The following is a 23107-nucleotide window of genomic DNA, read 5'->3' as shown; positions in this document are numbered from 1 at the left end:
ATTCCTGGGTTGGGAAGATTCCCTGCAGAAGGGATAGGCTACCCATTCCTGTATTCTCGGGCTTCCCTGGTGGCTCAGACGGTAAAGAATCTGCCTGCAATGGGGGAAACCTGAGTTCAGTCCCTGGGTTGGGAAGATCCCCTGGAGGAGGGCATGGCAACCCAGTGTGGTATTCTTGCCTGGACAATCCCCATGGACAGAGGAGCCTTGCAGGTTGCAGTTCATCGGTCGCAGAGTCAGACATGACTGAGCAACTAAACGTATTACTTCCGCCTAGCAAAGGAAAGCACTAAACATTTCCCACCCTTCTGTAGCACCTCTCGGGCCCAGAAGAGTAGCCAACATGTGTAGTCTTTGAGAAGTGGAAACGAGTCCCTCCACGTAACCTGCAGTGTGTTTGCTTGGGTAGAGCTCTCCCAGGGCTCATCCCCTCCCCCTGGTGGCCAATGGAAGTCATTTTCATGCTGTCACTAGGCTTTGGTTGGCAACCTCTACTTGGAAGATCCTAAGATCAAATCCCATAGCCAAATGCAAACAGGTTTTTTCTGTCTTAACTATTTTACTTGGGAAAGGGAGTTGACTGTGTCTTGTGTCATCAAGACAAACTGAAGATGATATTTGCTATGTTTGCTACATATATTTGTGCAGCATAGTATGTATGTTGTTTTTGCTTTAACTCCCCAAGTCCCTTGGTCTATATTGCCTGCCCACTGACTGGCATAATGGAACGCTCTGTAGAAGGGCAGGAAGCTGGGGTTTTGATCCTGGCTCTGCTGACTTCTCTCCGGCTTTCTACAAGTTGTCCCTCTCCGCTAGCTGGGAGGGGGATTTCAAAACCTCTAAGAAGCAAACAGACTGAACTGGACAATTTCCAAGGTTCCTCCCAGCTGTAATATTCAGGAGTTCCACTGGAACATGCTCTAATTACACTCAAATAAGAGTCCTGGTACAGTGTGGACACTGGCGAAAAGAAAGGAAAGAAACATAGTAATACATATACAGTAGGAACAATAGGGCTGGTCTCAGATTATGTCAGGTCTGGGGAGATCCAGGCCCCTTGTTGGAAGTGGGAATTTAGAAGTATTTGGTTTAAAGGAAAATGGTGTGGGACCAGGTGATTCTTAAGAGGCTAACATCACCAAGACTGCTTCTGGGAGCTAGGAAATCAGTCGCTTCACTTTACGGTTACGGTCGTTTACGGGTGGTTGGCAGAGAGGAAAAGGCAGTGGATGGAGTGTAGAGGAGAGACAGGCTGTGGGGTCGGATGAGTATGAATATAGCTTCTAATCCCAGGTCTGCCTCTTACCCTCTCTGTGTTTCAGCCTTCTCATCTGTAATAGAAGTAAGAGAGTATCTATGGTATGATATTATGAGGATGAGATGAGACAGTATGTATGTAAAGTGCTTTAGTATAATTAATACCTGTTATACTTGGTAAGTATAATTAATACCTGTTATACTTGGTAAGTGGGCTTCCCAAGTGGCACTAGTGGTAAAGAATCTGCCTGCCTGTGCAGGAGACGTAAGAGACATGGGTTTGATCTCTGGGTTGGGAAGACCCCCTGGAGGAGGGCATGGCAACCCACTCCAGTATTCTTGCCTGGAGAATCCCATGAACAGGGGAGCCTGGTGGGCTATACAGTCCATAGGGTCACACAGAGTCACACAGGACTGAAGCAACTTAGCACACATGCATGCGTTCTTGGTAAGTAGGTTGTAAATAGTATTTACTGTTATAGTGAATGAAACTTTTAAATGCCTGCTGTATGAAAGGATGCATAGTCAATGCTTTACAAAAGTTACTTTTTATGCTCACACAACATTTCTATTCTATAGATGAGGAAAGGAACCTTAGAAAGGTGAAACTAGTTTCTGCATTTATTCATCCTTCCAGTCCATTCATTCAAGAAGCATAAGGATCTCTGTTGTGTGCCAGACACTGTGGCAAGCGTTGAGAATTCACAACAGCCTCTTCCATCAGAGAAGTCACAGTCCAGGGCCACACAGCTGAGAATGATAGCAAATAGTGAGCACCTGCTATGTGCCAGGCACTCTCCTAAGCATACTGTATTAACTCAAACGAATTACTGCATTTAATTCTCAGGGCTGGGGTATACCATTTTACAGCTGAGGAAGCTAAGCTGTTATGATAAGTAAATTGCCTGAGGTCACTCACCTAGGAAGTGGCAAAGCATAGACTTAAATCTAGGCAGATAGACTCCAGAATCTTGAGTTCTTCCACTTCCTTACAGCTGCCTCTTAGTAAGTGGTTTAAAGCCACATCCCTGACTGCACAGGCCTTTGTTGTTTTCAGTTACTCAGTGTGACCCCATGGACTGCAGCATGCCAGGCTTCCCTGTCTTTCACCATCTCCCGGACCTTGCTCAAACTCATGTCCACTGAGTTGGTGATGCCATCCAACCATCTCATCGTCTGTCATCCCCTTTTCCTCCTGCCTTCAATCTTTCCCAGCATCAGGGTCTTTTCTAAAGAGTCAGTTCTTCTCATGTGGCCGAAGCATTGGAGCTTCAGCATCAGGCACAGGCCCTTTCACTGGGATATAAGTACTGTATTTCAGGATGCTAGCAGCAGCCCCCCTCCCTTCTTTGTATTCTCCTTAACCTTGTTCTTTGAATCTGTGGTCTCACCTCTTTTGATTTCTCAAGGCTGCAAGATTGCTTTTGACCACATTTTAAGACAGGAGAGTAGGTAGGAACCCCCAGGTTAACAGGGAGTAGTTGCTGAGACTGGGAAAGAAAAGTTGAGATCTGCTAACAGAGTCTGAGTAAATTCAGATGTCTGGGGGGTCAGACGTGGAGCCTAATTAATGAAAGAGAAGTGATCTGGTGTTTCCTCTCTCTCTTAATGCTGCTAAATGGAGAACAATAACGTGAGGGTAACTGTCACTTGGCTCCTGAATCAGGGAGACAATAGGGAATGATAGGGACTGAGGCAGACTGGAAAATGTCTAGAGAGGGAGCCATTGCTCAGTTCTGGTTGATTGCTGGCCTGAAGCAATTGGACATCTAGATTTTTTTAGGAGAAATCTACATTTCCCAGTTATTGGCAGCTACTCCTCTTTTACATCTCTAACAGTGATGACCACCACCATGGGGCAAGTGAACATTTCTGTAGGCTAGATTCAGGAGGCAAACCCTGGTGACAAATGGTGAGTGAGCTCTTCTCTTTTAGGGGCTGGAGAGAAGCCAACAGGATTTAGCCTTGGATATGAAACAGGAAGAAGAGGGCTGGGGGAAGAGAAAGCTCCCAAAGACAAAGCGAAAATAGTCAAACGTGGCACTGACTGTTGTCTGCTGTCTTGCACGTCTCGGGTGCCTTCCAAGTGTGTCTCACGTAGCCTAGTTTACAGAGGAGGGTGGGCAAGTCTGTCATGACGAACCCACAGAACTATGCAAGCTGCGTCCCTTCCTTGCTTTCTGTGCCCGAGGTTCTCTTGTGCAAGAGTAAACAGAATGTGACTGGCTTTTTATTTTTTGGTGGGGGAGGGTTGTTGTTCTCTTTGAGGCAGACAAATACAAGCAACCATGACTTGTTTTTACCACTTGGGCAAGGATTTGAAAAAGGGCAAAGACAACTTTCAACTCCAGAGGCCAGATTCAGGGTCAGTTTTCCCTCCTCAAGTTAACATTAACCTTTAGGTAAACGGAGCCACACCTCCTAGAGGGCTTGGTAAACAGGAGGCATTGTGGAGGCCAGGGAGGGGAGCCGGCCGTTTACCTGGCAGGAAGCGAGAAGTCCAAGGTCAAGATTTCATGTACTGCAGTCCTCTTGAACTTTTCCAAGAATATGCCTGTTCACTGAGAAAAACTGACGCACAACGCCCAGGTTTCATCCGTTAATTGCACTGAGTGCAACCTTTCTCCCCCTGCTCAGGGCAGGCGTCACCACAGATGGCTTGGCTGTGAGGAACAACCCTCTTCAGCGAGAGAGAGAAACAGGGGGCAGTTCTTGGCCACTTAATAGCTCTGCTGTTACTCTCAGTGGTGGCTACGAGCATTCAGTGAGATGGTGTATGTGAAAACTCTTTGGAAAACCTAAGGAATTATGTCCATGTAGGGTTTTATTATTAAATGATTCATAGGTAGCCCCTGAATTAGAGCACCCTCCTCCATTTTGGTTTGAAAAAGAAATGGAGAGTGGTGGCAGGGTATCATAATGTTAAATAAAACATGGCTGTAAGGTATCGAAGTTGTCGGGAATTAGCAAGGTTAGGTATAGAGGGGAGGTGATTCCCAAGAGGTTGTGTGACTCTGGTGAGCCTGCTGTAATTGCATGTTGCTGGTGGTAGTTGAAATTGTTGGAATCCCTCTGGGAAATAACATGGTAATATAAATAAATAAATAAAATATCAGAGGCTACATAATTTCTGTATTCATTAACTTAGTAATTCTGGTTCTGGATAAATATCTTAAGACTATAATCCTAAAGAATAAAATATCAGAGGCTACATAATTTCCGTATTCATTAACTTAGTAATTCTGCTTCTGGATAAATATCTTAAGACTATAATCCTAAAGAGATAAAGGCTCTTCTATACATGAAAGTGTGCATTTTAGAGCTATTTATATAATAGCAGAATTGAAAGCAACTTTCATTGCCAATAACTGCATTTAATTGCAATGGCTGGTTAAATTCAGACACATTCCTTCAGTGGGATATTATTACACAATGATGAAAAGCTAGAACTACGTAAACTTTGCCACAACCAAAAGAATGGTTATGATATGATAGTAAGGGACAAAAAGCAGATCAAATGTTTTTTATTATATAATTAAATTATATAAGACATATAATTATATAAGACTAAGGATAATTAGAATTTTAGAATAAAAAGAAATATACAAGGGACTTCCCTCTGGTCCAGTCGCCAAGACTTTGCCTTCCAATGCAGGAGACACAGGTTCGATCCCTGGGCCAGGAACTAAGATTTCACATGCCTTGTGGCCAAAAACCAAAACATAAAACAGAAGCAGTTTTGTAACAAACTCAATAATGACTTTTTAAATTGTCCACATTAAAAAAAAGTCTTAAAGAGAATACACAAAAAGGCCAAAGTTGCTCTGTTAGTTACAGGGGGCTTCCCACCTTGCCCTTTTCTGAGCTTCCTTTAATGTTATAACATTACAGTATTTCAATGATAATAATAAATTAGAATAAATTGTAGTAAAGATATTAACCATTTGTTAAAAGCCAAGGAGTTTTGAGGAAAGAATAGGGTAATTAGCAAGAGAACTATTGGCATCAAATCAGAGGGATTAAAATAATGAAGAGGTTGGTGGGGTGTGGGGAGGTGAGAAGAGGAGGAGAAAGTACCAGAAATCTGGTTTTATGGTCATAGAAGCCTCAGATGTGAAGGGAATATGAATCAGTTCATTGGGCAGTTCTGGGTACCCAAAGGCAGACTAAGCACATTCCTAAGGATTAGTGAAGCAAGGGCATTAAAAACCATGTTGAAAAACTTGATATTTGAAATTTCAAGCAAGCATCAAGGAAGTCATCATGGAGGTGGGGTTAGGGGATGAGAACTTTGCTGGACTTCCTTGTAGGTATTTTATTATTTTGTCTTGCTTTTATTTTGAATTGGATGGTGAGGGAGCCATTGTAGCCTCTTCTGTGGTTGAAGTCTCTGAAGGGTTGCATCTGACCCTGGGCTGGAGTCTTGCTAAGTCAACTACAAGTCAGCCCTGCACTTGTGAATGCCAGTTGTATGCGGAATGTTTGGTGCAGTGCCTGAATAGTTAACAGACCTCCTCAAAGCACCCCATCTACAACCACGAGGACCAACTCCTTCAGCTAGGGAGGCTCAGGGCTCAGTTCTGAGGCTGTCTCCAGATACTCACTCAGTTTAATAATAAGACTGTTTACCTGGTGCCAGGCATAGCATTCAGCTTGCTATGATGCTGAAAACCCCAGGAGGGAAAAACCAAGGCCACAGTTGGCTGAGTGAGTCCCCAAGGTCACAGTCATGGCAAAAGGTGGAGTCAGCTCCTTGCTGGAGCTTGCACGAACCGTGGAGGTGAGGTAGCGTTTCATACACTGCAACCTGTTGTCTGGTTCTGAGTGTTGGCCCACCGCCCACATGAGCAAGGGAGGGGGTCCCCCTGCAGGTGGATCTGAGTAACTGCCATTCTGTTTGCCCTCTCTCCAGGGTGTGGGGGGGCAGCATTTCCCCCGCGCCTCCTCACAGGCAGGGGAGATGCTCCAGTGCCTGCCTATGGAAGAAGAGGAAGGGACAGACTCAGAAGAGAAAGAGGACGGTTCTGTAGAAGGTTCGAAAGAAAGCGCCACCGTGGCTTCTGTGCGAGAGAACACTGGGGCTCAAAAGGGGCTTCAGAGTGCCCGTCAGCAAGGCAAGAAGAAGAGGAGGAGAAAGAGGTTAGGACTGCAAGATGGGGAATGGGGATCCATGGCGGGGGAAAAGCAGGGGGGACCTGGAAGGGAGGGGGCCTCAGCTGCTAAGGAGTCGGTAAAGAGAAACTGTGTGGAGTAAGTCACACCATTTTCGGTTCATATAAAAAAGAACCTACTTTTGAGTCTGTTTTATAGAATCAAATAATAATGGTGTGTGTAATCTAAAACCACACCTGTCCTCATCTTCCTTCTGTTGTTAGAATGCCTTTTGAAAAATTGTGCGGGGAGAGACTATTTCCTCATTTTAAGAAACTGCTTATTGTCTTGGGGATTTAGGATACTTTAAATGTTGATTTCTTAGCATCTGACTGTGGCTTCTGTATTCCAGTTCTTATTTAATATTTTGCCATACCCTACTCCACTCTTGGTCGGGGGGTGGGGGGAATGAATCACTCCTCAAACTGATTGATATCTGACATCTTATCTGCTTTCTAACTCATAGCTTCCCTTAATGGGGGGCAGTAGGAGGGAGGCCATTAAATATTTTGGCCAAAAAGATGTTCACTTCCTATTCCTGATGGGCCACTGGAATTAGAGGATTGAGGAGTGATGATGTTAATGTGAAGCTTCAAGGAAAATCAGCCATAATCACAATACAGCATTTCTAGCTCATAGGTAGAGCAACAGTACTCTGCACCCATGTTTTCTGTCTCTCTGGAGCTACAGGGGTGTGTGTCCCCAGTAACAGGGATGGTCAAAGCAGGCTCAGTGTAGCCACTGAGATGTCACTCAGCTCCCATGGGACTGGATGTTTCTGCATGCAGTCACTTGTTCGGGCAAGTGTGTCTGTCTCTGTCTTGGTGCTTTCCCCTTTCTCTTTTCCAGATGATTGGTGATCAATCTATCCAGCTGCCGATACGAGAGTGGTGAGCGTCCGCCCTCAACGCATCCACCATGGGGACCCCACCAGATTCCCCCGAAGAGTTGGGAAGGGTCGCTCATATATTCCTGAGGATGGGAAAGGGGTGTCTTCTAATTGTGTTCTTTGTATCGCCCAGTTCAATTAACTATTTGAGAAAGTTGGGAATCTCATTGCAAGAAAATATGAGTTTTGATCTCAGTGGTGTGTACTTCCACTATCTATAGTTTCTGTGTATGACTGTTGGGGGATCTGTTGAGGAGCTGGCAGCGATGGCTGCAATCAATAGCTCTTTTTTGGAGCACAAGTTACAAACTGGCAGTCCATGGGCTAAAGATGACCTGCAGACCTACTTTGACTGCAGAGCAGAGTGTTATTACTTTCACTCTGAATTTGGGTGCTTTAGGCTGATCCTGACTTCTGGTCACTACAGGCACTTCTTCCTCTCCAGATCCTTGAAAGTATTTGAATTTGTGTTGGAGTCAGCTCCCAGTTATTAATAGGGACCAGGAAAGAAGGATGTGTGTGGTTTTGAAATACACTGTGTAGTTTTCTTCTGTCAATTTACCTTACTAATTAAGCTTGGTGTTGGCTGACGTTAAGGATTAGTTTATATTCCCTGAACACTCAGTGCTAGTGTTTGGAGGAAAGCCAAAGGCCTGCTTCCTGGCAAGGGTGGGTGAAACACTGACCTCAGAAAACCTTCTGTGGTGATCACTGGGCACAGGCCGTGCTCTCCAATAGCTTTTGACTCTCTGTGCTCCTTTCTCGGCAACGGCGCATCCAGATGGGGCAAGGTGGCTTCTGGTCCCAAGGAGCCCACTAGTCTGGCTTCCGTGTGTAGGCTGGGAGCACCTAGGAACATAACCTCCCCCTCTCGTGCTCCTTCCCCACTTCCCCCCATGGGTCTTTCTTCCTCTCCTTCCTGGCAGTGCGTAGGGCCGCCCAACAGTATGGCCTTCGAGAGGGAGGAGAAAATGACGACTGGACTCTCTACTGGACTGACTTCTCAGTGTCACTGGAACGGGTGATGGAAATGAAAAGTTACCAGGTATCTGGGTCAGAGCTGGTCCTCGGTGTAAGCGTGGCATCGACCCTGTGGCGCCCCACTCTTATGACTGACCCCAAAGGGGAGCTCCTGGGTGCTCCTGTGGGCCCCATTGTTCACCACTTCCAGCTTCCTTTGCAGAAAATCAATCACTTCCCAGGGATGAGTGAAATCTGCCGCAAGGACTTGCTGGCAAGGAATATGAGCCGCATGTTGAAGATGTTCCCGAAAGATTTCCACTTTTTCCCAAGGACCTGGTGTCTTCCTGCTGAGTGAGTGCCCCTTTCTCCACTCCCCACCCCCAGTTTACATTTTCGTCTTGCCCCTAACCCTGGTTACTACTTTCCCTTCCCATAGGATCTTCCATTTCTCTCTCTTCAGGAAGAAAAGGGATAAAGGGCGTGTCCAAGGTTGAGAAAACACAAGGCTTTGCCTGTAAAGTTAGATGACATTTAGGGGCTGGGTGCCTTGGATCCTGTGCCCGCAGTTGGGATGAGAGTTTGTTCTCACCTTGAAAGCTGTTGCTTTTGAACTTGTTCCAGTCCTTTCACTGTGCAGTTTCTGAATTTTTGAGACCTTCGAGCACTTCTGGAGGGAGTAAGGTGATGGTTAGAGCCCTCTAACCATTAGGAGCAGGGAGGGATGCCTGACCTCTGACCCATGGCAGGACATGGCAGTCAGCCTTTTCCCATCTCTGTCTCACTATATCCATCTGAACATCCATCCCTGGTACATAAAGTACTCTGGACCACACCGCTGAGAAGCAGGAGAAATGTGAGGTGACATGAGCATGACCTGGATACAGTCCGGTGTCTGGATGAGGTGGGGGTACAGAAGCATTGCCATCAGAATGATGTTCACAGGGCAGGGGCCCCACGGGAGTCCCACTGTCCCTGCTCCACTGAGTGCTTTCCCGAACCAAGAGCGCCAGGGTGCCCAGCTTTTTCAGACTTGTCTAGAACAATTGGCAGAGCTTAGCTGCAACTTAGAAGGAAATATGTTTGTCATCAGGTCAACAGGCTCCTCCAGATTTCATGGCCACTGAGAGACATTGTAGTTACATAACCTCCAGTGGCCACAAAGCTCCTTGAGTTAAATGGAAAACAAGAAGTATTGCAAGGCTGAGGTTTAGAATCCTCTAAGTTGGTTGCTTGCTTCTGAGTATACTTTCTTCAAAGTACATTCAAAGATAGCATTTGCCGGACTACCCACAGTGGTCCAGTGATTAAGACTCCGCCTTCCAATGCAGGGGGTGCAGGTTCAATCCTGGTTGGGGAACTAAGATCCCAAATGCCACGAAGTGAGGCCAAAAATTAAAAAGATAGCATTTTCCCTGTCACTGTAGCTAGAGTGGAGGTGTTACGGAAGAAAAGCTGGAGTCCAGAAGGAGATCCAAAGTCACATCATTTGTCAGGGCTTGAGTCAGATTCAGAACTCCACATCTCTTATCTGTAAACTCAAAGCCAAACTGTGTGGATCACAGTTACTTTTATGGGATGTGAGGCATGTACCAACACCTTGCCTGCACTGTGTCATGTATGAGATAACTGTCACTGTCCTCATTGTGTAGATGATGGAATTGAGGTTTAGTGAGGCCAAGTCCTTGCAAAGGGCCACACTGCTGGTGAGTGATGTTGCCTGGGCTTAAATCCAGCTCTGATCTCCCTCCAGAGCCCATCCACTCTCCACTATGTGTGCTCCGCTGTCTCTCTAGATCTCTGGGCATCTGTCTGTCAATTCCAGGGTTTTTGTCACTTTTTTAAAAAGAATAAAGAGCTAGCTTTCATTTTTGCTGATCCCCACCTAAAGATGTCTCATTCCCTCCCTGCTCTGGTAGCTGGGGAGATTTGCAGAACTACAGCAGGTCAAGAAAAAATAAGACTTATATCTGTAAGCCGGATTCGGGCTGCCAAGGGAAAGGTATATTCATCACCCGAACAGTGAAAGAAATCAAACCAGGGGAGGATATGATCTGTCAGCTCTATATCTCAAAGGTACTTCCTCATCATAACTATTTATCTATCATCCACACACCCTCACGCTGTAGCTGCACTGTGAAACTAGGGAAGGGAGGACGGGGAGGAGTGATGCCAAATCCCGTCTTCTGCCTTGTACTTGGTCAGACCAAGCCTTCTGACTGGAGAGGTGACATGTGCCTAGGCCAGAGTGCCCTTGCACCCTTGGAGGTTGGTCTGGCCCTGCCAGGCTGCCCCCTGGCAGGATCTCTCTGGAGATCCCACCTTCTTTGGGAGAGAGAAGTAGCTCTGGAGAGACCAGGGCAACCAGCTTTACTCCATGACTGGAAATAAAGCCCAGTACAGAGAGGGAGCCTTCTAGAAGGTACATGGAAGGGAAGCCTGGCTGGCATTGCCATCAGCATTGCAACTGCATGAGAATTCTGGCAGAAGGACAACAGTAGTATATACAGTCCTGGAGGGTGACAACATGTCCTTCATCACAGGACTTCATGTTATTTTGTTTCATTGCCAGGAGAGCTCTTCAAGGTAGTTACTTGCGCCATTCGACAGATCAGGAAACAAAGGCCAGGTGTGGTTTAGTGACTTCCACAAGGTCACATGATGGGTCACAGGGCCCAGGCCCCACATCTCCCTCTTCAGTCCCGGCCCATTCCACCCTTTTTAAAACACAGGCAACACTGGAGCTGACGCCAAACACAAGACAGGGCCCTGATGAGCTTCAGGTCTGGGTTCCTCCTCTGACGCTGTGTGGCTTCTGTTCTCTCCTCCCAGCCCTTTATCATTGATGGGTTCAAGTTCGACTTACGGATTTATGTGCTCATGACATCCTGTGACCCCCTCAGGATTTTTGTGTACAATGAAGGACTGGCACGCTTCGCCACCACCTCTTACTCCCATCCCTGCACAGACAACCTGGTGAGCTCGGTGACACGCTGCCTCCACTTCCTCTTTAAGCTGGTAAAAAAAAACCCTCATTACATCTGCATTCTCAAGGCATGTGAATGTGGCTGTCACTTGCTGGACTCTCATTTACTGGGTAACAGGGTGTATCTGTTCTTGGATTTAGCCTTCCCAAGAGCCCTCAGAATAGGGATTATCATCTCCAATTTACAGATGAGGAAACTAAAATCCAGTTATAAGGACAGCAGAACTAGGAAAGTCCAGGACCTTGGGCCAAGGCCCAAGTTCACAGAACTAGGAAGAGGCGAGGATGGGACTTGTGGCCTGACTGCAAAACCACAGTTCCATGGTGCTCAAAAAAAGGGCATGGGCAAGCCCTTAGTCCTCCCCCGACATCCCTGGCCCCAGGCTTCCTTAGGTCTTCCTCAGCAGAGTGCCACTCAGCCTCTGGAGGAGTGGGAGTGTTATGCTCCAGGCTATAGGGTACCCCCTCTTTCTTCCTCCTTTTTGCCAGTATATGTAAGCCCTAAGACATCCTCTTCCTTCTCTTTAAACCCCAGGGCCCACGGGAGGGTGCGTAGAGGAAGTGGGAGGCTGTGCTTCCTTCTGACCCCACAGACTTGTGTCTCTTTCCCCAGAATGATATCTGCATGCATCTGACTAATTATTCCATTAATAAGCACAGTGCCAATTTCCTTCAAGATGCTCACTCTGGCAGCAAGAGGTAAGGAAGCAGTTCCCCTTCTCTTCTTTCCCTGCTGGGCTCAGAGCTGCTCTCTGTGATTCTACTCAGACCCCGTCAGTCCCCATCAGTGTTTCCATCTCAGATCACGTGGTCTCAAAAAATATTTCTTTTCCTCTAAACCCAGAACAGATGCCTTAGCCTCTGCCTTCTGGCTGTTAATCATTAAAAGAAGGTCACATCATAAACCCTAGGGGGTTGGGAGGAGGAGAGATAAACATGAACTGTTTCCCCAGCAGGATACACACACATACCAAAACATACTCATATTACAGTTGGCCCTTCTGACATTTCCAGACCAACAGCTATTTATTGATTGCTGGTCTGCCACTGGAGAAGGACCTGCAAGGCCTGGGGTTCCCTGGGGTGTTGCTCCAATAGAGATTCTCAAATGATGTGGCATGATGTCCTGGTGTGACATGACCTGTGGCTAGCTGGCTGGAAGTTTCCCCAGAAGAATGGGGGAAAATGGGAGGAATGCATGAGTCTTTTCCCCAGCGGCTTTTACATTTCTATTATCATCTAATCCTGTCTCATTGAGTTTTAAGATGACTAGGCTAAAGGGAGAGGGCAAGGAAGGCCTGTGTGTCGGGGCCCATGTTGGTGCTTTGAGTGCATGTTTTTTCCATTGAATTTTCACAACACCATGGCAGAGGTGCCATCACCTCCCCTTTGTAGGTGGACAGCTATGAGTTAGGTATCACCTCCATTTTAGAGTTGAGGAGACTGGGCCTCTGAGAGGTTAAATAAGCTGCTGAAAATTACAGGCTATAAATGCTAGAGCTGGACACAAATGTCCGTCTGTCAGATTCCAAGGTGCATGATCTTTCTCTTGTATCAGGCTTAAAGGACGATAAATAGAGTCTGTTTGGCTTCAGAGCATCAGAGAAGCACAGGAAATTTCACAACTCCCTCGGTAGCAGAGTTCCACAAAGCAAAAGGAAAATCAGTAGGTTAAGCCTGCTGGAAGGGGACGTGTCGGGTGGATAGGAGGCGATCTCCCCCTTGTCCGAGAGTGCCAACCACCCATCTTGCCCACAGCTCCTTGACCTCCTCTTTGCCCACCTGGTCCTTGAGGACCCACTGGCATTCTGCACTGTTCCATGTTGAACATCAGGGCTTGGTGGGTGAGGCCCCGCTTCTAGACCTTGCTCTGACTCTCTCTGGCTGAGTCGTCTGGAGCAAGTCCCTTCACCTCTGTGAGCCTCCGTTTCTTGGTCTGTAGGATGAGAGCAGTGAGATGCCCTGCTCTGCCCACCTCGTAGGGTCACTCCAAGCCTCGCGTGACCTGTGAGAGCGCCCAGACGGTGCTTTTAGTTATTGTGATTTCTTCTTAGTCTAAAGGCGTGTAGTTAAAGGACCATCCTCCTCCTCCTCTTATGAGAACAAACACCCCACTAATAGACTTTGGGCCCTCAGACTGTGATGGGCGGTGTATGTGGTGCCCGGACCAAGGTGGGGGTGTAGAGTATTGTTCTACTGCCTTTATTTTCCTTCCTTCCTTCCTCTTCTTTCTCTTCGCCTCTCTCACCCAGGCCTGGTCTCACCGCTCTGCTCTTCTCCATCCCCCTCCCTGCTGGAGCCCCCTCTCCTATCCCCTCTGCAGTCCCCCACCCACCCTTTCTCTAGGCCCATCTCTCCTCAGCTGCACCTGGATGTCTGTGTTGCTTTCTGCTCAGCATTTCCCACTGTCTTGCATCCTCTCTCCTCATATCCACCCCAGCAGTCCAAGCTTCCCCTTTTCTACCTTCTGACTCGCAGGATTGGAGAGTTTGGTATCATCTCAGATGTTTCCTTTTTCAGCAAATCATTGAATTCTGAAGTTCCTTCCTTCAAATGTCCCCCAGTTCTTTCCTGTCCACCAGGCCCCGACCTTGTTTCAGCCTCTTCCTTGACTGTTGCATGACCTCATCACTCTTTCTCCTTAGCTCCAGGCACCTCTGCTTAACCTTTCTGTACCTCCAATTTCTCATCTCTGAAATGACGAGATTGGGACACCCCTGGTGGTCCAGTGTCTAAAACTCCTCACTCCGATGCAGGGGGCCTGGGTTCAATCCCTGGTCAGGGAAATAGATCCTAGATGCTTCAACTAAAAGATCCTGAATGCCACATCAAAGGCTCAGCGTAGCCAAACAAATAAATAAAATGGCTTGATAGGGAATTCCCTGGTGGTCCCGTGGTTGGGATTCCGCATTTCCACTGCAGGAGGCACATGGGTTTGATCCCTAATCAGTTCACTGATCAGATCCCACAAGCCATGCAGTGCAGCCCACAAAATAAATACAAATAGATAAATACAATGATGTAATAAAAATGAATCCTGGCCAGCCAGCCTCAAACAGATTTACCATAAGAACTTATTGAGATGATGTGTATGAATAGGCCTCAAAAACCATAACCCCCGTGCAGGTGGCTCCTGTTATTATTATACACTCCATATACTCATTACTTCTGCACTCAGGTAACCAGTATGGTTCCCAGGTGCCTAGAGTACCAGTTCAAACTCCTCTAGTCGCTCTATGCTTTGACCAGACCCCATTTCCCACTATTATTACTGCAATAATAGTTACCATTTTATTTGTTGGGCACTTGTTGTCTGCTAAGCACTGCTCTGAGAAATTTACACACTTCAATACATTTAATCCTCACAATGACACTATTAAGTTGGCATGATTTCCCAAGTTTGCATATTAGGGAACAGGTATCATAAGGTTAAGAAACTTGGCCAAGGTTACACAGCTAGAAAGTGGCAGAGCTGGAATTAACTCCTGAGTCTGGTCCTTGCCCTTAACTACTAGTAACACAGCCTGCACCATCCACTCTGTGGTATTCTCCCAGGATGTTCTTTTGCTCACTTTTTGATACACAAGCCTTGCTCATTCCCACTTCTCTGCCTTTGCTCAGCTCCAACTGGAAACATAGGGAAACATCCTTGAAGGCCCTTCTGTCTAACTAAGCTCTGTGTTGCCTTCTCTGACCTGGTTCTAGATGCTGGTCCAGCCACATAACCACTGCAGTGTGGGGGAAACCCATCTTCTCTGTGGGCCTCTGTTTCCTCACTTGTCAGATGGGAGGATTGTCTTCCATCTCTAAGGACAAGCCTGTGGAATCTGAGTCTAATCACCCCAGAAGCCTCTCCATCTCTGGACTCTCACCATCCTCCTGATCAACATCAGCTGTAGCCTGTAACTACTCTTTGCTTGGAGCACATGTTTGTCTTGTGTCCCCAGTTGTACTTAATTAAGTTCCTTGAGGGTTAGTATAGCGCCCTGGCTTTAGAATCTAGGTGTTTCCCATGTTTTAGGGCAGAGTGTTTTCCTTCTCTCCCTCTAATTTGCTTTCAGCTCACTTCATTCTCCTCTTCCTCACCTTTTAAAACCATCTGCTTCTCCTACTGACTGCCTCACCTGCCCTACACTCCCCTCCTTGACACCAGCCATACCCACAATAAATCCCCACCAGACTGCAAGCTCAGTAGGAGCAGTGAAGAAGAAAAACTGGAAACTTGGCAGGCCTCCAGGGCAGAGACCAGGCCTTCTTCATCTTTCAGGGAGCCTGGCACATAGTTGGTGTGTTAAATCGAATGGACTAACCACTGGGTGTTATGAAATTACACAGTAATGTGTATTCATTGTGATGTGGCTGAGTCATCAAAAAGAGGTTATGTTATGATTCATAATGTCTATTATAAGATGGTAGAGGAGTGTCTGATCTATTTTGGGAATATTTATTTCCCAGTTAGGCAAATTAAACACACTTTTTTTTTTTTTTGCACTTGAGAGGATTGGCTTCAGGTGATCTGGAAAATTCATTTATGAGCAGCACTTCATCCTGGACAATGGCAGGTAGAAAAGGCGTGCCTCTGTACTGAGTATCGCTGTTTACCTGTCATCCTATAAATGCATCTTTGGCTGTTTCATATGTGTGCTGGCTCCTCAAATGGTCCTTAGGCTTCCCACAGGAGAGGTGCTGGTTTCTCAGGATCCCCTCATCGCATGAATTTTGCACACACAACAGTGTGTTTGTCACTCAGTTGTGTCCAACTCTTGGTGACCCATCGACTATAGCCCACCAGGCTCCTCTGCCCATGGGATTCTCCAGGCAAGAATACTGGAGTGGGCTGCCAGGCCCTCCTCCAGGGGATCTTCCCGACCCAGGGATCAAACCCACGTCTCTTATGTCTCCTGCATTGGCAGGCGGGTTCTTTACCACTGGTGCCACCAGCAGGCCCTTAGTAAGTGGGCACTGGCTCCACTGACTGGGGTCCAGACCTATGGACTGCTGGTTGAGCTGTATTTCCTGTCTGCTCATTCTTCTCTTTGCTTTTCATTCTCCTGCATCACCCATATTTCCTCCTCCAGTGTTTTCACTTCCTACTTCGGCTCTCTGTGCACACGTGTGTGTATGGGAGGGGGCGGGTATCTGTCCCCACCATTGTCTTTTGAACCTGTCAGATTTGTCCTGTCTCCGTACTGCCCAGCTCAGAGCTGACTGGAGCATTTCTTCACAAACCTCTCTGCAAGGGATAGATATTCTCTGATATCTGTGACAGAGGGACCAGCCATCTTGGTTTGTTTGTGACTGAGGGATTTCCTGGGATGTGGGACTTTCAGCTGTAAAGTCAAGACTGTCTGGTTTGCCTGGGACAGTGGGTAACCCTATCTATGGAAACGCCCTGGGGTTGCCTTTTCCCTGTGGGCTTCCCTTTACGGGGTTAACATTGAATAAAATGAACAATATTTCTATGTCTTTAGTGTCCCCAGGATCCCCTCAGATAGTGGAAGTGGAACCCAGATATCAGTGGTCTTAAAAGACTCCTTAAGTGCCTCTAATGAACACCAAAAGCTAAGAAACCATTGCTACAAAAGCAACATTGTGATGTGGGGTGTTGGTTTTTACAATATTAAAAATTCATCTATTAAGCTTTCCACTGGGATACCCAATCCCTGCCCCAGCCCACAGATGTTTTCTCCTGCGGGTCCTCCTGAGCTGACACAGCTATTACCCTGGCTCCTGGGTGTCCCTCCCACTGGCTTTTGGACTTTATCCTCTCTAGAAGTTTCTAGTTTCTAGCATTCTACGGCCTTAGATGACCAGCGGTGGGCTGCCCTGCCTCACGGCCCATGATTCCCTTCCAGGAAGCTCTCCACCTTCAACATGTACATGGAGAGCCATGGCTACAACGTGGCGCAGATCTGGAGAGACACTGAGGACGTTATCATCAAGACAATCATCTCGGCCTACCCCATCATCAAGCATAACTACCACACCTGCTTTCCCCACCACACACTCAACAGCGCCTGTTTTGAAATCCTGGGCTTTGACATTTTGTTAGATCACAAACTCAAGCCCTGGCTGCTGGAGGTAGGGAGGCTGGGGTGAGGGGTGAAGCTGGCGCCTGTTACTGGGGTCAGTCCCATCCCTCCACTCTCCTGGCTCAGCTAGGAGGTTGTAATCCACTTCCCGAGCAATGGCCTCCCTGGTGCTTGCTGCCTGGGGCGTCTCCCTTTGCTGAAAAGCGGCCACCAGAGGGAGGTAGACGGCCGGGAATTAGAGAATTCCTTGTGCTTTCTTGAGGTCCACCCAGACTTAGAAGCTCTGATCTCAGGTGCAGAGTGACTCCAAAGACGGCGCTTCCTTTTCTAACAGTTGTCTCCGTCACAGAAAGGAGACTTTGTTCTTCATCAAAGCTGGGTGGAGGATATTTGAGATCAGATGGAGCTACTGGGCCTGGCTATCTGGGGCCTAGATCCAGTTCCAAGCACCAGCAGAGAACAACCTAGTGTCTGTGGGCACGGAAAAGGGTGGGGAGCCACTCAGTGAGTTTCCTGTCTCCTCCAGACCCATGGGGTGGTGGGAAGAGGAGGAAGGGAAGCTTCTGGGTGTCTGCGTCTCTTCCTGACTGGACCTGTGCAAGCAGGCCTCTCCTGCGGCCGTTACAGTGTACACACCGGAAGCAGGGGCAAGGGCAGGGGTGTGGTACAAGTCAGAGGTGATGGTGACGGCTGCCAGTGATACAGAGGCAGCCCTCAGAGGGGAAGACCCAGAATTACATATCGAATTCCTGGGGTCTTGCCTTTCCTCCATTCCTAGCCCTTGTTCCCAGGTGTGGGTAGGAAGGAGAATATGGCCGTTCAGAGCTCTTACCAAAGAGCAGAATAAGCTACCAGGAGCAAGCCTTCAGAAACTGCTAGAAGTCTTCAAATGTCACATAGTGCCTCTGAACAATATGGACTCTTGTGTGAGCAGGAACGAGTCCTCTCAGTCCTGCCACCATCCTGACCCTTAACCCCTGCCAGGATCCTGACTGCATCACTCCCTTCCCCTCCCCAGCTCCCAGCCGGCCCTCTGGACTGCCCTCTTCCATCTGTTCTCTGGGATGTACAGTGCACAGGAGGGGCACATGCACCCCGGATGGAGGGGAAACCAAAGGCAGCCCCTTCACCCCCACCCCTTGCAGTGCTCCTCAGGAATTCAGGACTGAGATAAAAGCTGGGTACACTGCAAGGGGTTCTGCTCCCTCCTTTTTCCACTGAGGCTCCGGTCCAGACCCTCTTTCCCTCTCCCTCCCACTCATTGTGGTAGCCAGGGCCCCTAGGTGGGCTTGGGTGGCTCCATGCAGGGGGCGCTTAGCTTTACCCCTTGCTTGCATGCTGCCCAGCCTCCCCAGCTGCTGTCTTATCCTCACAGGTAAACCACTCTCCGAGCTTCTCCACTGACTCCTGGTTGGATAAAGAGGTAAAGGATAGTCTGCTGTACGACACTCTGGTCCTGATCAACCTGAGAAGCTGTGACAAAAAGAAGGTCTTAGAGGAGGAGAGACTGCGGGGGCAGTTCCTACAGCAGTGTCGTTCTCGGGAGACCAGGTACAGTCATGGGTCAGTTCTAACAAATGATAATCCTGTTTGGAACATTAGTTTCTATTTGCAGGATGTGGCAGGTTAAACAGTTTTTCCTTTGTTCCTAAAAATAAGAGATTAATTTATAGACATAAGTACATGTGATGAATATAAGTTTGTTAATATCATATGAAGAGATCCAGGGATTACCGATACAAAAAGTAAAACCATTTGTCTTTACAAAAGGGAACATTCGTCTATTCTCCCCTTGTCACTGTGGTGTGGGGAACACCTCATCCCTGCTGCATAGCATTTGCCTTCATCCTATAAGAGGGACGAAGGCCTCAGAGGCCTTCGTCTGCAGAGCGAAAAGGAAGTCTCAGAGCCCGTCAAGGAATTGGCTTTGCTGCTTTTCAGATCTCACAGTGGCCCCTGCCCTCCTCACAAGCCTGATCCTTCGGAACTGAACTTCTGGAACCAGGCCATGGCATCAGGCCATCTCTGTTTGGATGGCACTCTGTTTCTCAGAGCACATTCATGTCCACTGTCTTCCCTGTAAGGAGGGGGCAGGTGGGTGGTAGCATGGGGGATTGTATGTCCTGCTTTTGGAGCTAAGAAGACCAAGACTCTGGAAGGGGAGCTGCCTGTATAGGTCACCTCGCTGGCAAGTGTCAGGTCTGGACACAGAGCCCGATAGGTGTGTGCTGCCTGGCGTTCCAGGATGCCTTCCACTGAACTCTTGGAGAAGGAGGCAGCATCGTCTAAGGAGCATCCCCTGAATCAGTCTCCTCGTCATGACTTGGTCCTGGATGGCTCAGGGGCTCCTGGTTTCCCTACTATAAAAGGGGCTTATTGATCCTCTGCCCTGACCTCCACCTCCTGGGGGATTGTGAAGGGGAATGAGATCATCAGCTCTCATAAAATCTCATCAGGCTTATCCATGAAGCCCTCAAGTTTAGCCAGTTCTCCAGAGGAGAGTAGCAGGGACTGTGATTGGAAAGGTGACAGTCTGCCCCTGTCAGAAGCTAAGCCAAGAGGGAAATGGGCTTTACTTGTAATGGAAGAGAATTTGGTGAGCTGTTAGGAAGACCGTTCTAACCAGCTATTAGTGCATTATGACACCGGCTGTCCCAGGAGGGCTAGAATCTCCTTTCAGGAAATGTTCATGTATTCACTTACTTAGGAAACGCTGGTTGAACGCTCTTGCGTGCAAAGCCTTGGTCTCACCCTAGATGAAATCCATGTCCTTGGAAAGGCCATGTCCTTTCCAAGATTGGTCCCAAGAAAACCTATCTGCAGCTCTGTGTTCTGCTTCCCAACAGGAAAGAGGAAGTCAAGGGCTTTCAGGCCGTGCGTGTAGAGAAAACTGAGAAGTATGAGAAGGAAAACTGTGGAGGGTTCCGCCTGATTTATCCCACTGTGAATTCGGAGAAGTATGAGAAGTTTTTCCAGGACAACAACTCCCTCTTCCAGAATACAGTTACCTCCAGGGCTCGGGAGGTCTATGCCCGGTAGGAAGGCTCCTGGGGTGAGGGCGGCTGGGTGTTGGGGGAAGAGGAGATAGTGCTTGACCTATGGTGTGACCTTGGGGCAGCCATGAGGTTGCTTTCGTCTCACAAGGACCAGGAATCATAAGGTTCTTTGGTGTGGGAGGTTGGTAAGTGGATATGAAGCTGTTTCTACAAACTCACCCCTAAGACAGCCACCCCAGCCCCACTTCCAGAAAGCCCAACCCCTCAGAACTACCTCCTAGATTCATTCAGGTATCACATCTAAGGACTGGAAGGGACTCATCCCATCCAGTCCAATGCCTACCCACCACCCATTTCATGGAGCAGAGCAAGGATCATCCAGCAGATAATGACAGAAGAAGCTCTAGAAGCCCTGTCCCCTGAGTCCTGGGACTGAGTTATTTCCATCACATGATTGGCCAGAGAGGCCCAGCATATGAAGGGGTTTGATGTGGGAGCTCCTGATTTTATCCTCCTACCCAGACCCTCTCCTTAGCACTTGTTGGTTGTGTGATCCTGGCATACTGGGAAGGGAGGAGAGAGATGGGGTGGTAGAGTAGGGTGCTGCCCCCCACCACATCTCTCCCTGGGCTAATCCCAGATGGGAAATGGTGTGGGTGGAGGAAGGATTATCTCCTCCATCTCTTGCTTTGGAACTCTCAATCATTTGGACACACTGGGGCAGGGAAGATGGAGCACTGCCCCTCCTTGCCCATCTTGTCTGCCCCTCGAGAAGTATGTCCATAATATTCATAGCCCATCCCTAACCTGTGTGATACTGTTCCTCACTGGGCAGGCAGCTGATCCAGGAGCTGAGACTGAAACAAGAGAAAAAATCCTTCCAAATGAAACAGAAGAGGGTAGACATGCAGGGGGAATCAGCAGGCGAGCAAGCGAGAGGCAAGAGCTGGCAGAGCAGGCGAGAGAAACAACAGCAGAAATGCAAGACTACCACCAGCCAGACCTCCAAACAAGTAAACGTGGATGGGAGGGGAACACACATGCCCAGCACACTTCCCCGGCTGAGGCCAGTCCAGGGGGGGATGCTGAGAAGACCCCTGCTGAGAGCTCAGAAACACTGAAGGAATGGGGGCCGCATGGAGGGCTGGGCCCCAGGAGGGCGGCCTGGAAGTCATAAGGAGCCCCGAGGCCTTCAGAGGATCCCTCCATCCAGGCAGAGAGGACTTGCGCTGTTCTGTCCTTCTCCCTCCAGTAGGAGTAAAGCAGCTGGGAGGCTGAGGACCAGCCCCATGTGGGAGTGGGCTCTAGGACTACCTTACTCATGGCCCCCAACCCCAGGTTAGGTTGGAATGCCCCCTTCCTACAGGCCAGGGGCACAACTGAGAGAGGAGGCTACAGGGAAGAACTGCTGGGGGCAGGGCCTCAGAACACTACATGTGGGGCAGACCACAGCTGGTCCTTCCAGGCTGCTCTCTGCTCCAAGTATGGACTAGCCTCCAGGCTGGAGCCAGCTGTCCAGTTGTCCCGTGATCTCAGTCTCTGGAACCCCCTTCTTGGCCTGGCTCTCTCTTCTTGCTCAGTGAAAAGACTCAGTTGACTTTTCTGAAGTGACAGGATTAGAGGGTTTTTTTTTTTTACTAATTTTGTTAGGGTCATAGACCCTGTGAGAATCTGATAAAAGCTATGGTATCTCTTGCCATAAGTAACTGCGGTTTTAAGTGATTCAAAGGCCCCGAGAGGCCATCCATGAGCCCTCTAGGGGTGTCCTTGAACCCTAGGTTAGGAGCCCTGGATTAGAGAGACTGATTCAGATTGCTTTCCTCTCCTCTGATCTCCTTTGCACCTACCATTGGGTGCAGATGATCTGGAAGTGGACAGAGCTCGGTTCCCATGGGCTCTATGTTTGATTTCCTTCTTCCCAGTATCTCCAGCCATTGATATTGGTGTCTGGTGCACCTGGCTTGCTCTCGAGTGTCAGACACACAGAGAAAAATGAAGCAGATAGCAGCCTTGACCAGGAGGCCCCCAAAGAGGAGGCTGATCCAGCACTCTGTAAGCCTTCATCTTCAAGGCCTTACAGCTCTGTACCTGACTTGAGGAATTCAAGCCTTCTCAGCTGCTCCAGGCCAGAGCTCAGTAAACCCATCTCCAGAATGAAGGAAGCCAAGTCTACCTCTGCAGTGAACACAATCACAGGCATTGTGGTAAGTAGAGCAGTCTGCCTCCCCTGAGGACTGAGCTGGGGTGGGGTGGGGTAGTGGCAGGAGTCTTGCCTTCTGGTCCATTCTCTGCCCCTGACTTATATGGCCCTTTGAGTAAGCTGCCTACCCTTCTCAGGCCTCAATTTCCCCACTTGTGAAGTCCAAGTTGTGGAATTACACTCCTGCTAAGAGTCTAGACCTATGGTACAGGGCTTTTAGAATGGATGCATGCCCTCTTTGGGGCAGGTTACCATCTGTTGTATTAGTTTCTGTAGGGCTACTGTAACAAATTACCATAAACTTGAAACATACATCTTGAAACACAAAGCTTGAAACACACATCTCTGGTCTCACAAATCTATTCTTGAGATCAGAAGCTAAAGATCTGAAAACAAGGTGTTGACAGGGTCATGCTCCCCTCTCTAGGAAGGATCCTTCCTTGCTTCTTGCTAGATTCCGGTGGTTGCTGTCCAGTCTCTGCCTGTGTCATCACATGGACTCCTTCCTTGCGCTTCTCCTCGTGTTGACTGGTATAAGGATACCAGTGATTGCATTTAGGGCTTACCCTTATCCACAATGAGCTTATTTTTAACTCGAGATCTGCAAAGATCCTATTTCCAAGTAAGGTCACATTC

The 23107-nt window shown here is 48.2% G+C and overlaps 1 protein-coding gene across 1 annotated transcript in view; it reads left to right on the top strand.

Moving 5' to 3' along the window:
- Positions 1–5011: 5011 nt before the first annotated feature.
- The window catches only part of TTLL6 (tubulin tyrosine ligase like 6), a 39096-nt gene continuing 21000 nt past the window's right edge, over positions 5012–23107 (top strand). Inside the window, exons 1-11 of the mRNA XM_040245596.1 lie at positions 5012–7298; positions 8224–8342; positions 8481–8611; positions 10177–10333; positions 11090–11233; positions 11857–11942; positions 17099–17324; positions 18651–18826; positions 20122–20310; positions 21107–21284; positions 22194–22475. Of these exons, the coding sequence (XP_040101530.1) occupies positions 8322–8342; positions 8481–8611; positions 10177–10333; positions 11090–11233; positions 11857–11942; positions 17099–17324; positions 18651–18826; positions 20122–20310; positions 21107–21284; positions 22194–22475 (1590 nt within the window). The 5' untranslated portion in view covers positions 5012–7298; positions 8224–8321. The remainder of the gene's footprint in view (positions 7299–8223; positions 8343–8480; positions 8612–10176; positions 10334–11089; positions 11234–11856; positions 11943–17098; positions 17325–18650; positions 18827–20121; positions 20311–21106; positions 21285–22193; positions 22476–23107) is intronic.

The sequence above is a fragment of the Oryx dammah genome, unplaced genomic scaffold (assembly GCF_014754425.2).
Source record: "Oryx dammah isolate SB20612 unplaced genomic scaffold, SCBI_Odam_1.1 HiC_scaffold_8, whole genome shotgun sequence".
NCBI lineage: Eukaryota > Metazoa > Chordata > Mammalia > Artiodactyla > Bovidae > Oryx > Oryx dammah.
This window is presented reverse-complemented; position numbering and strand designations above follow the sequence as displayed.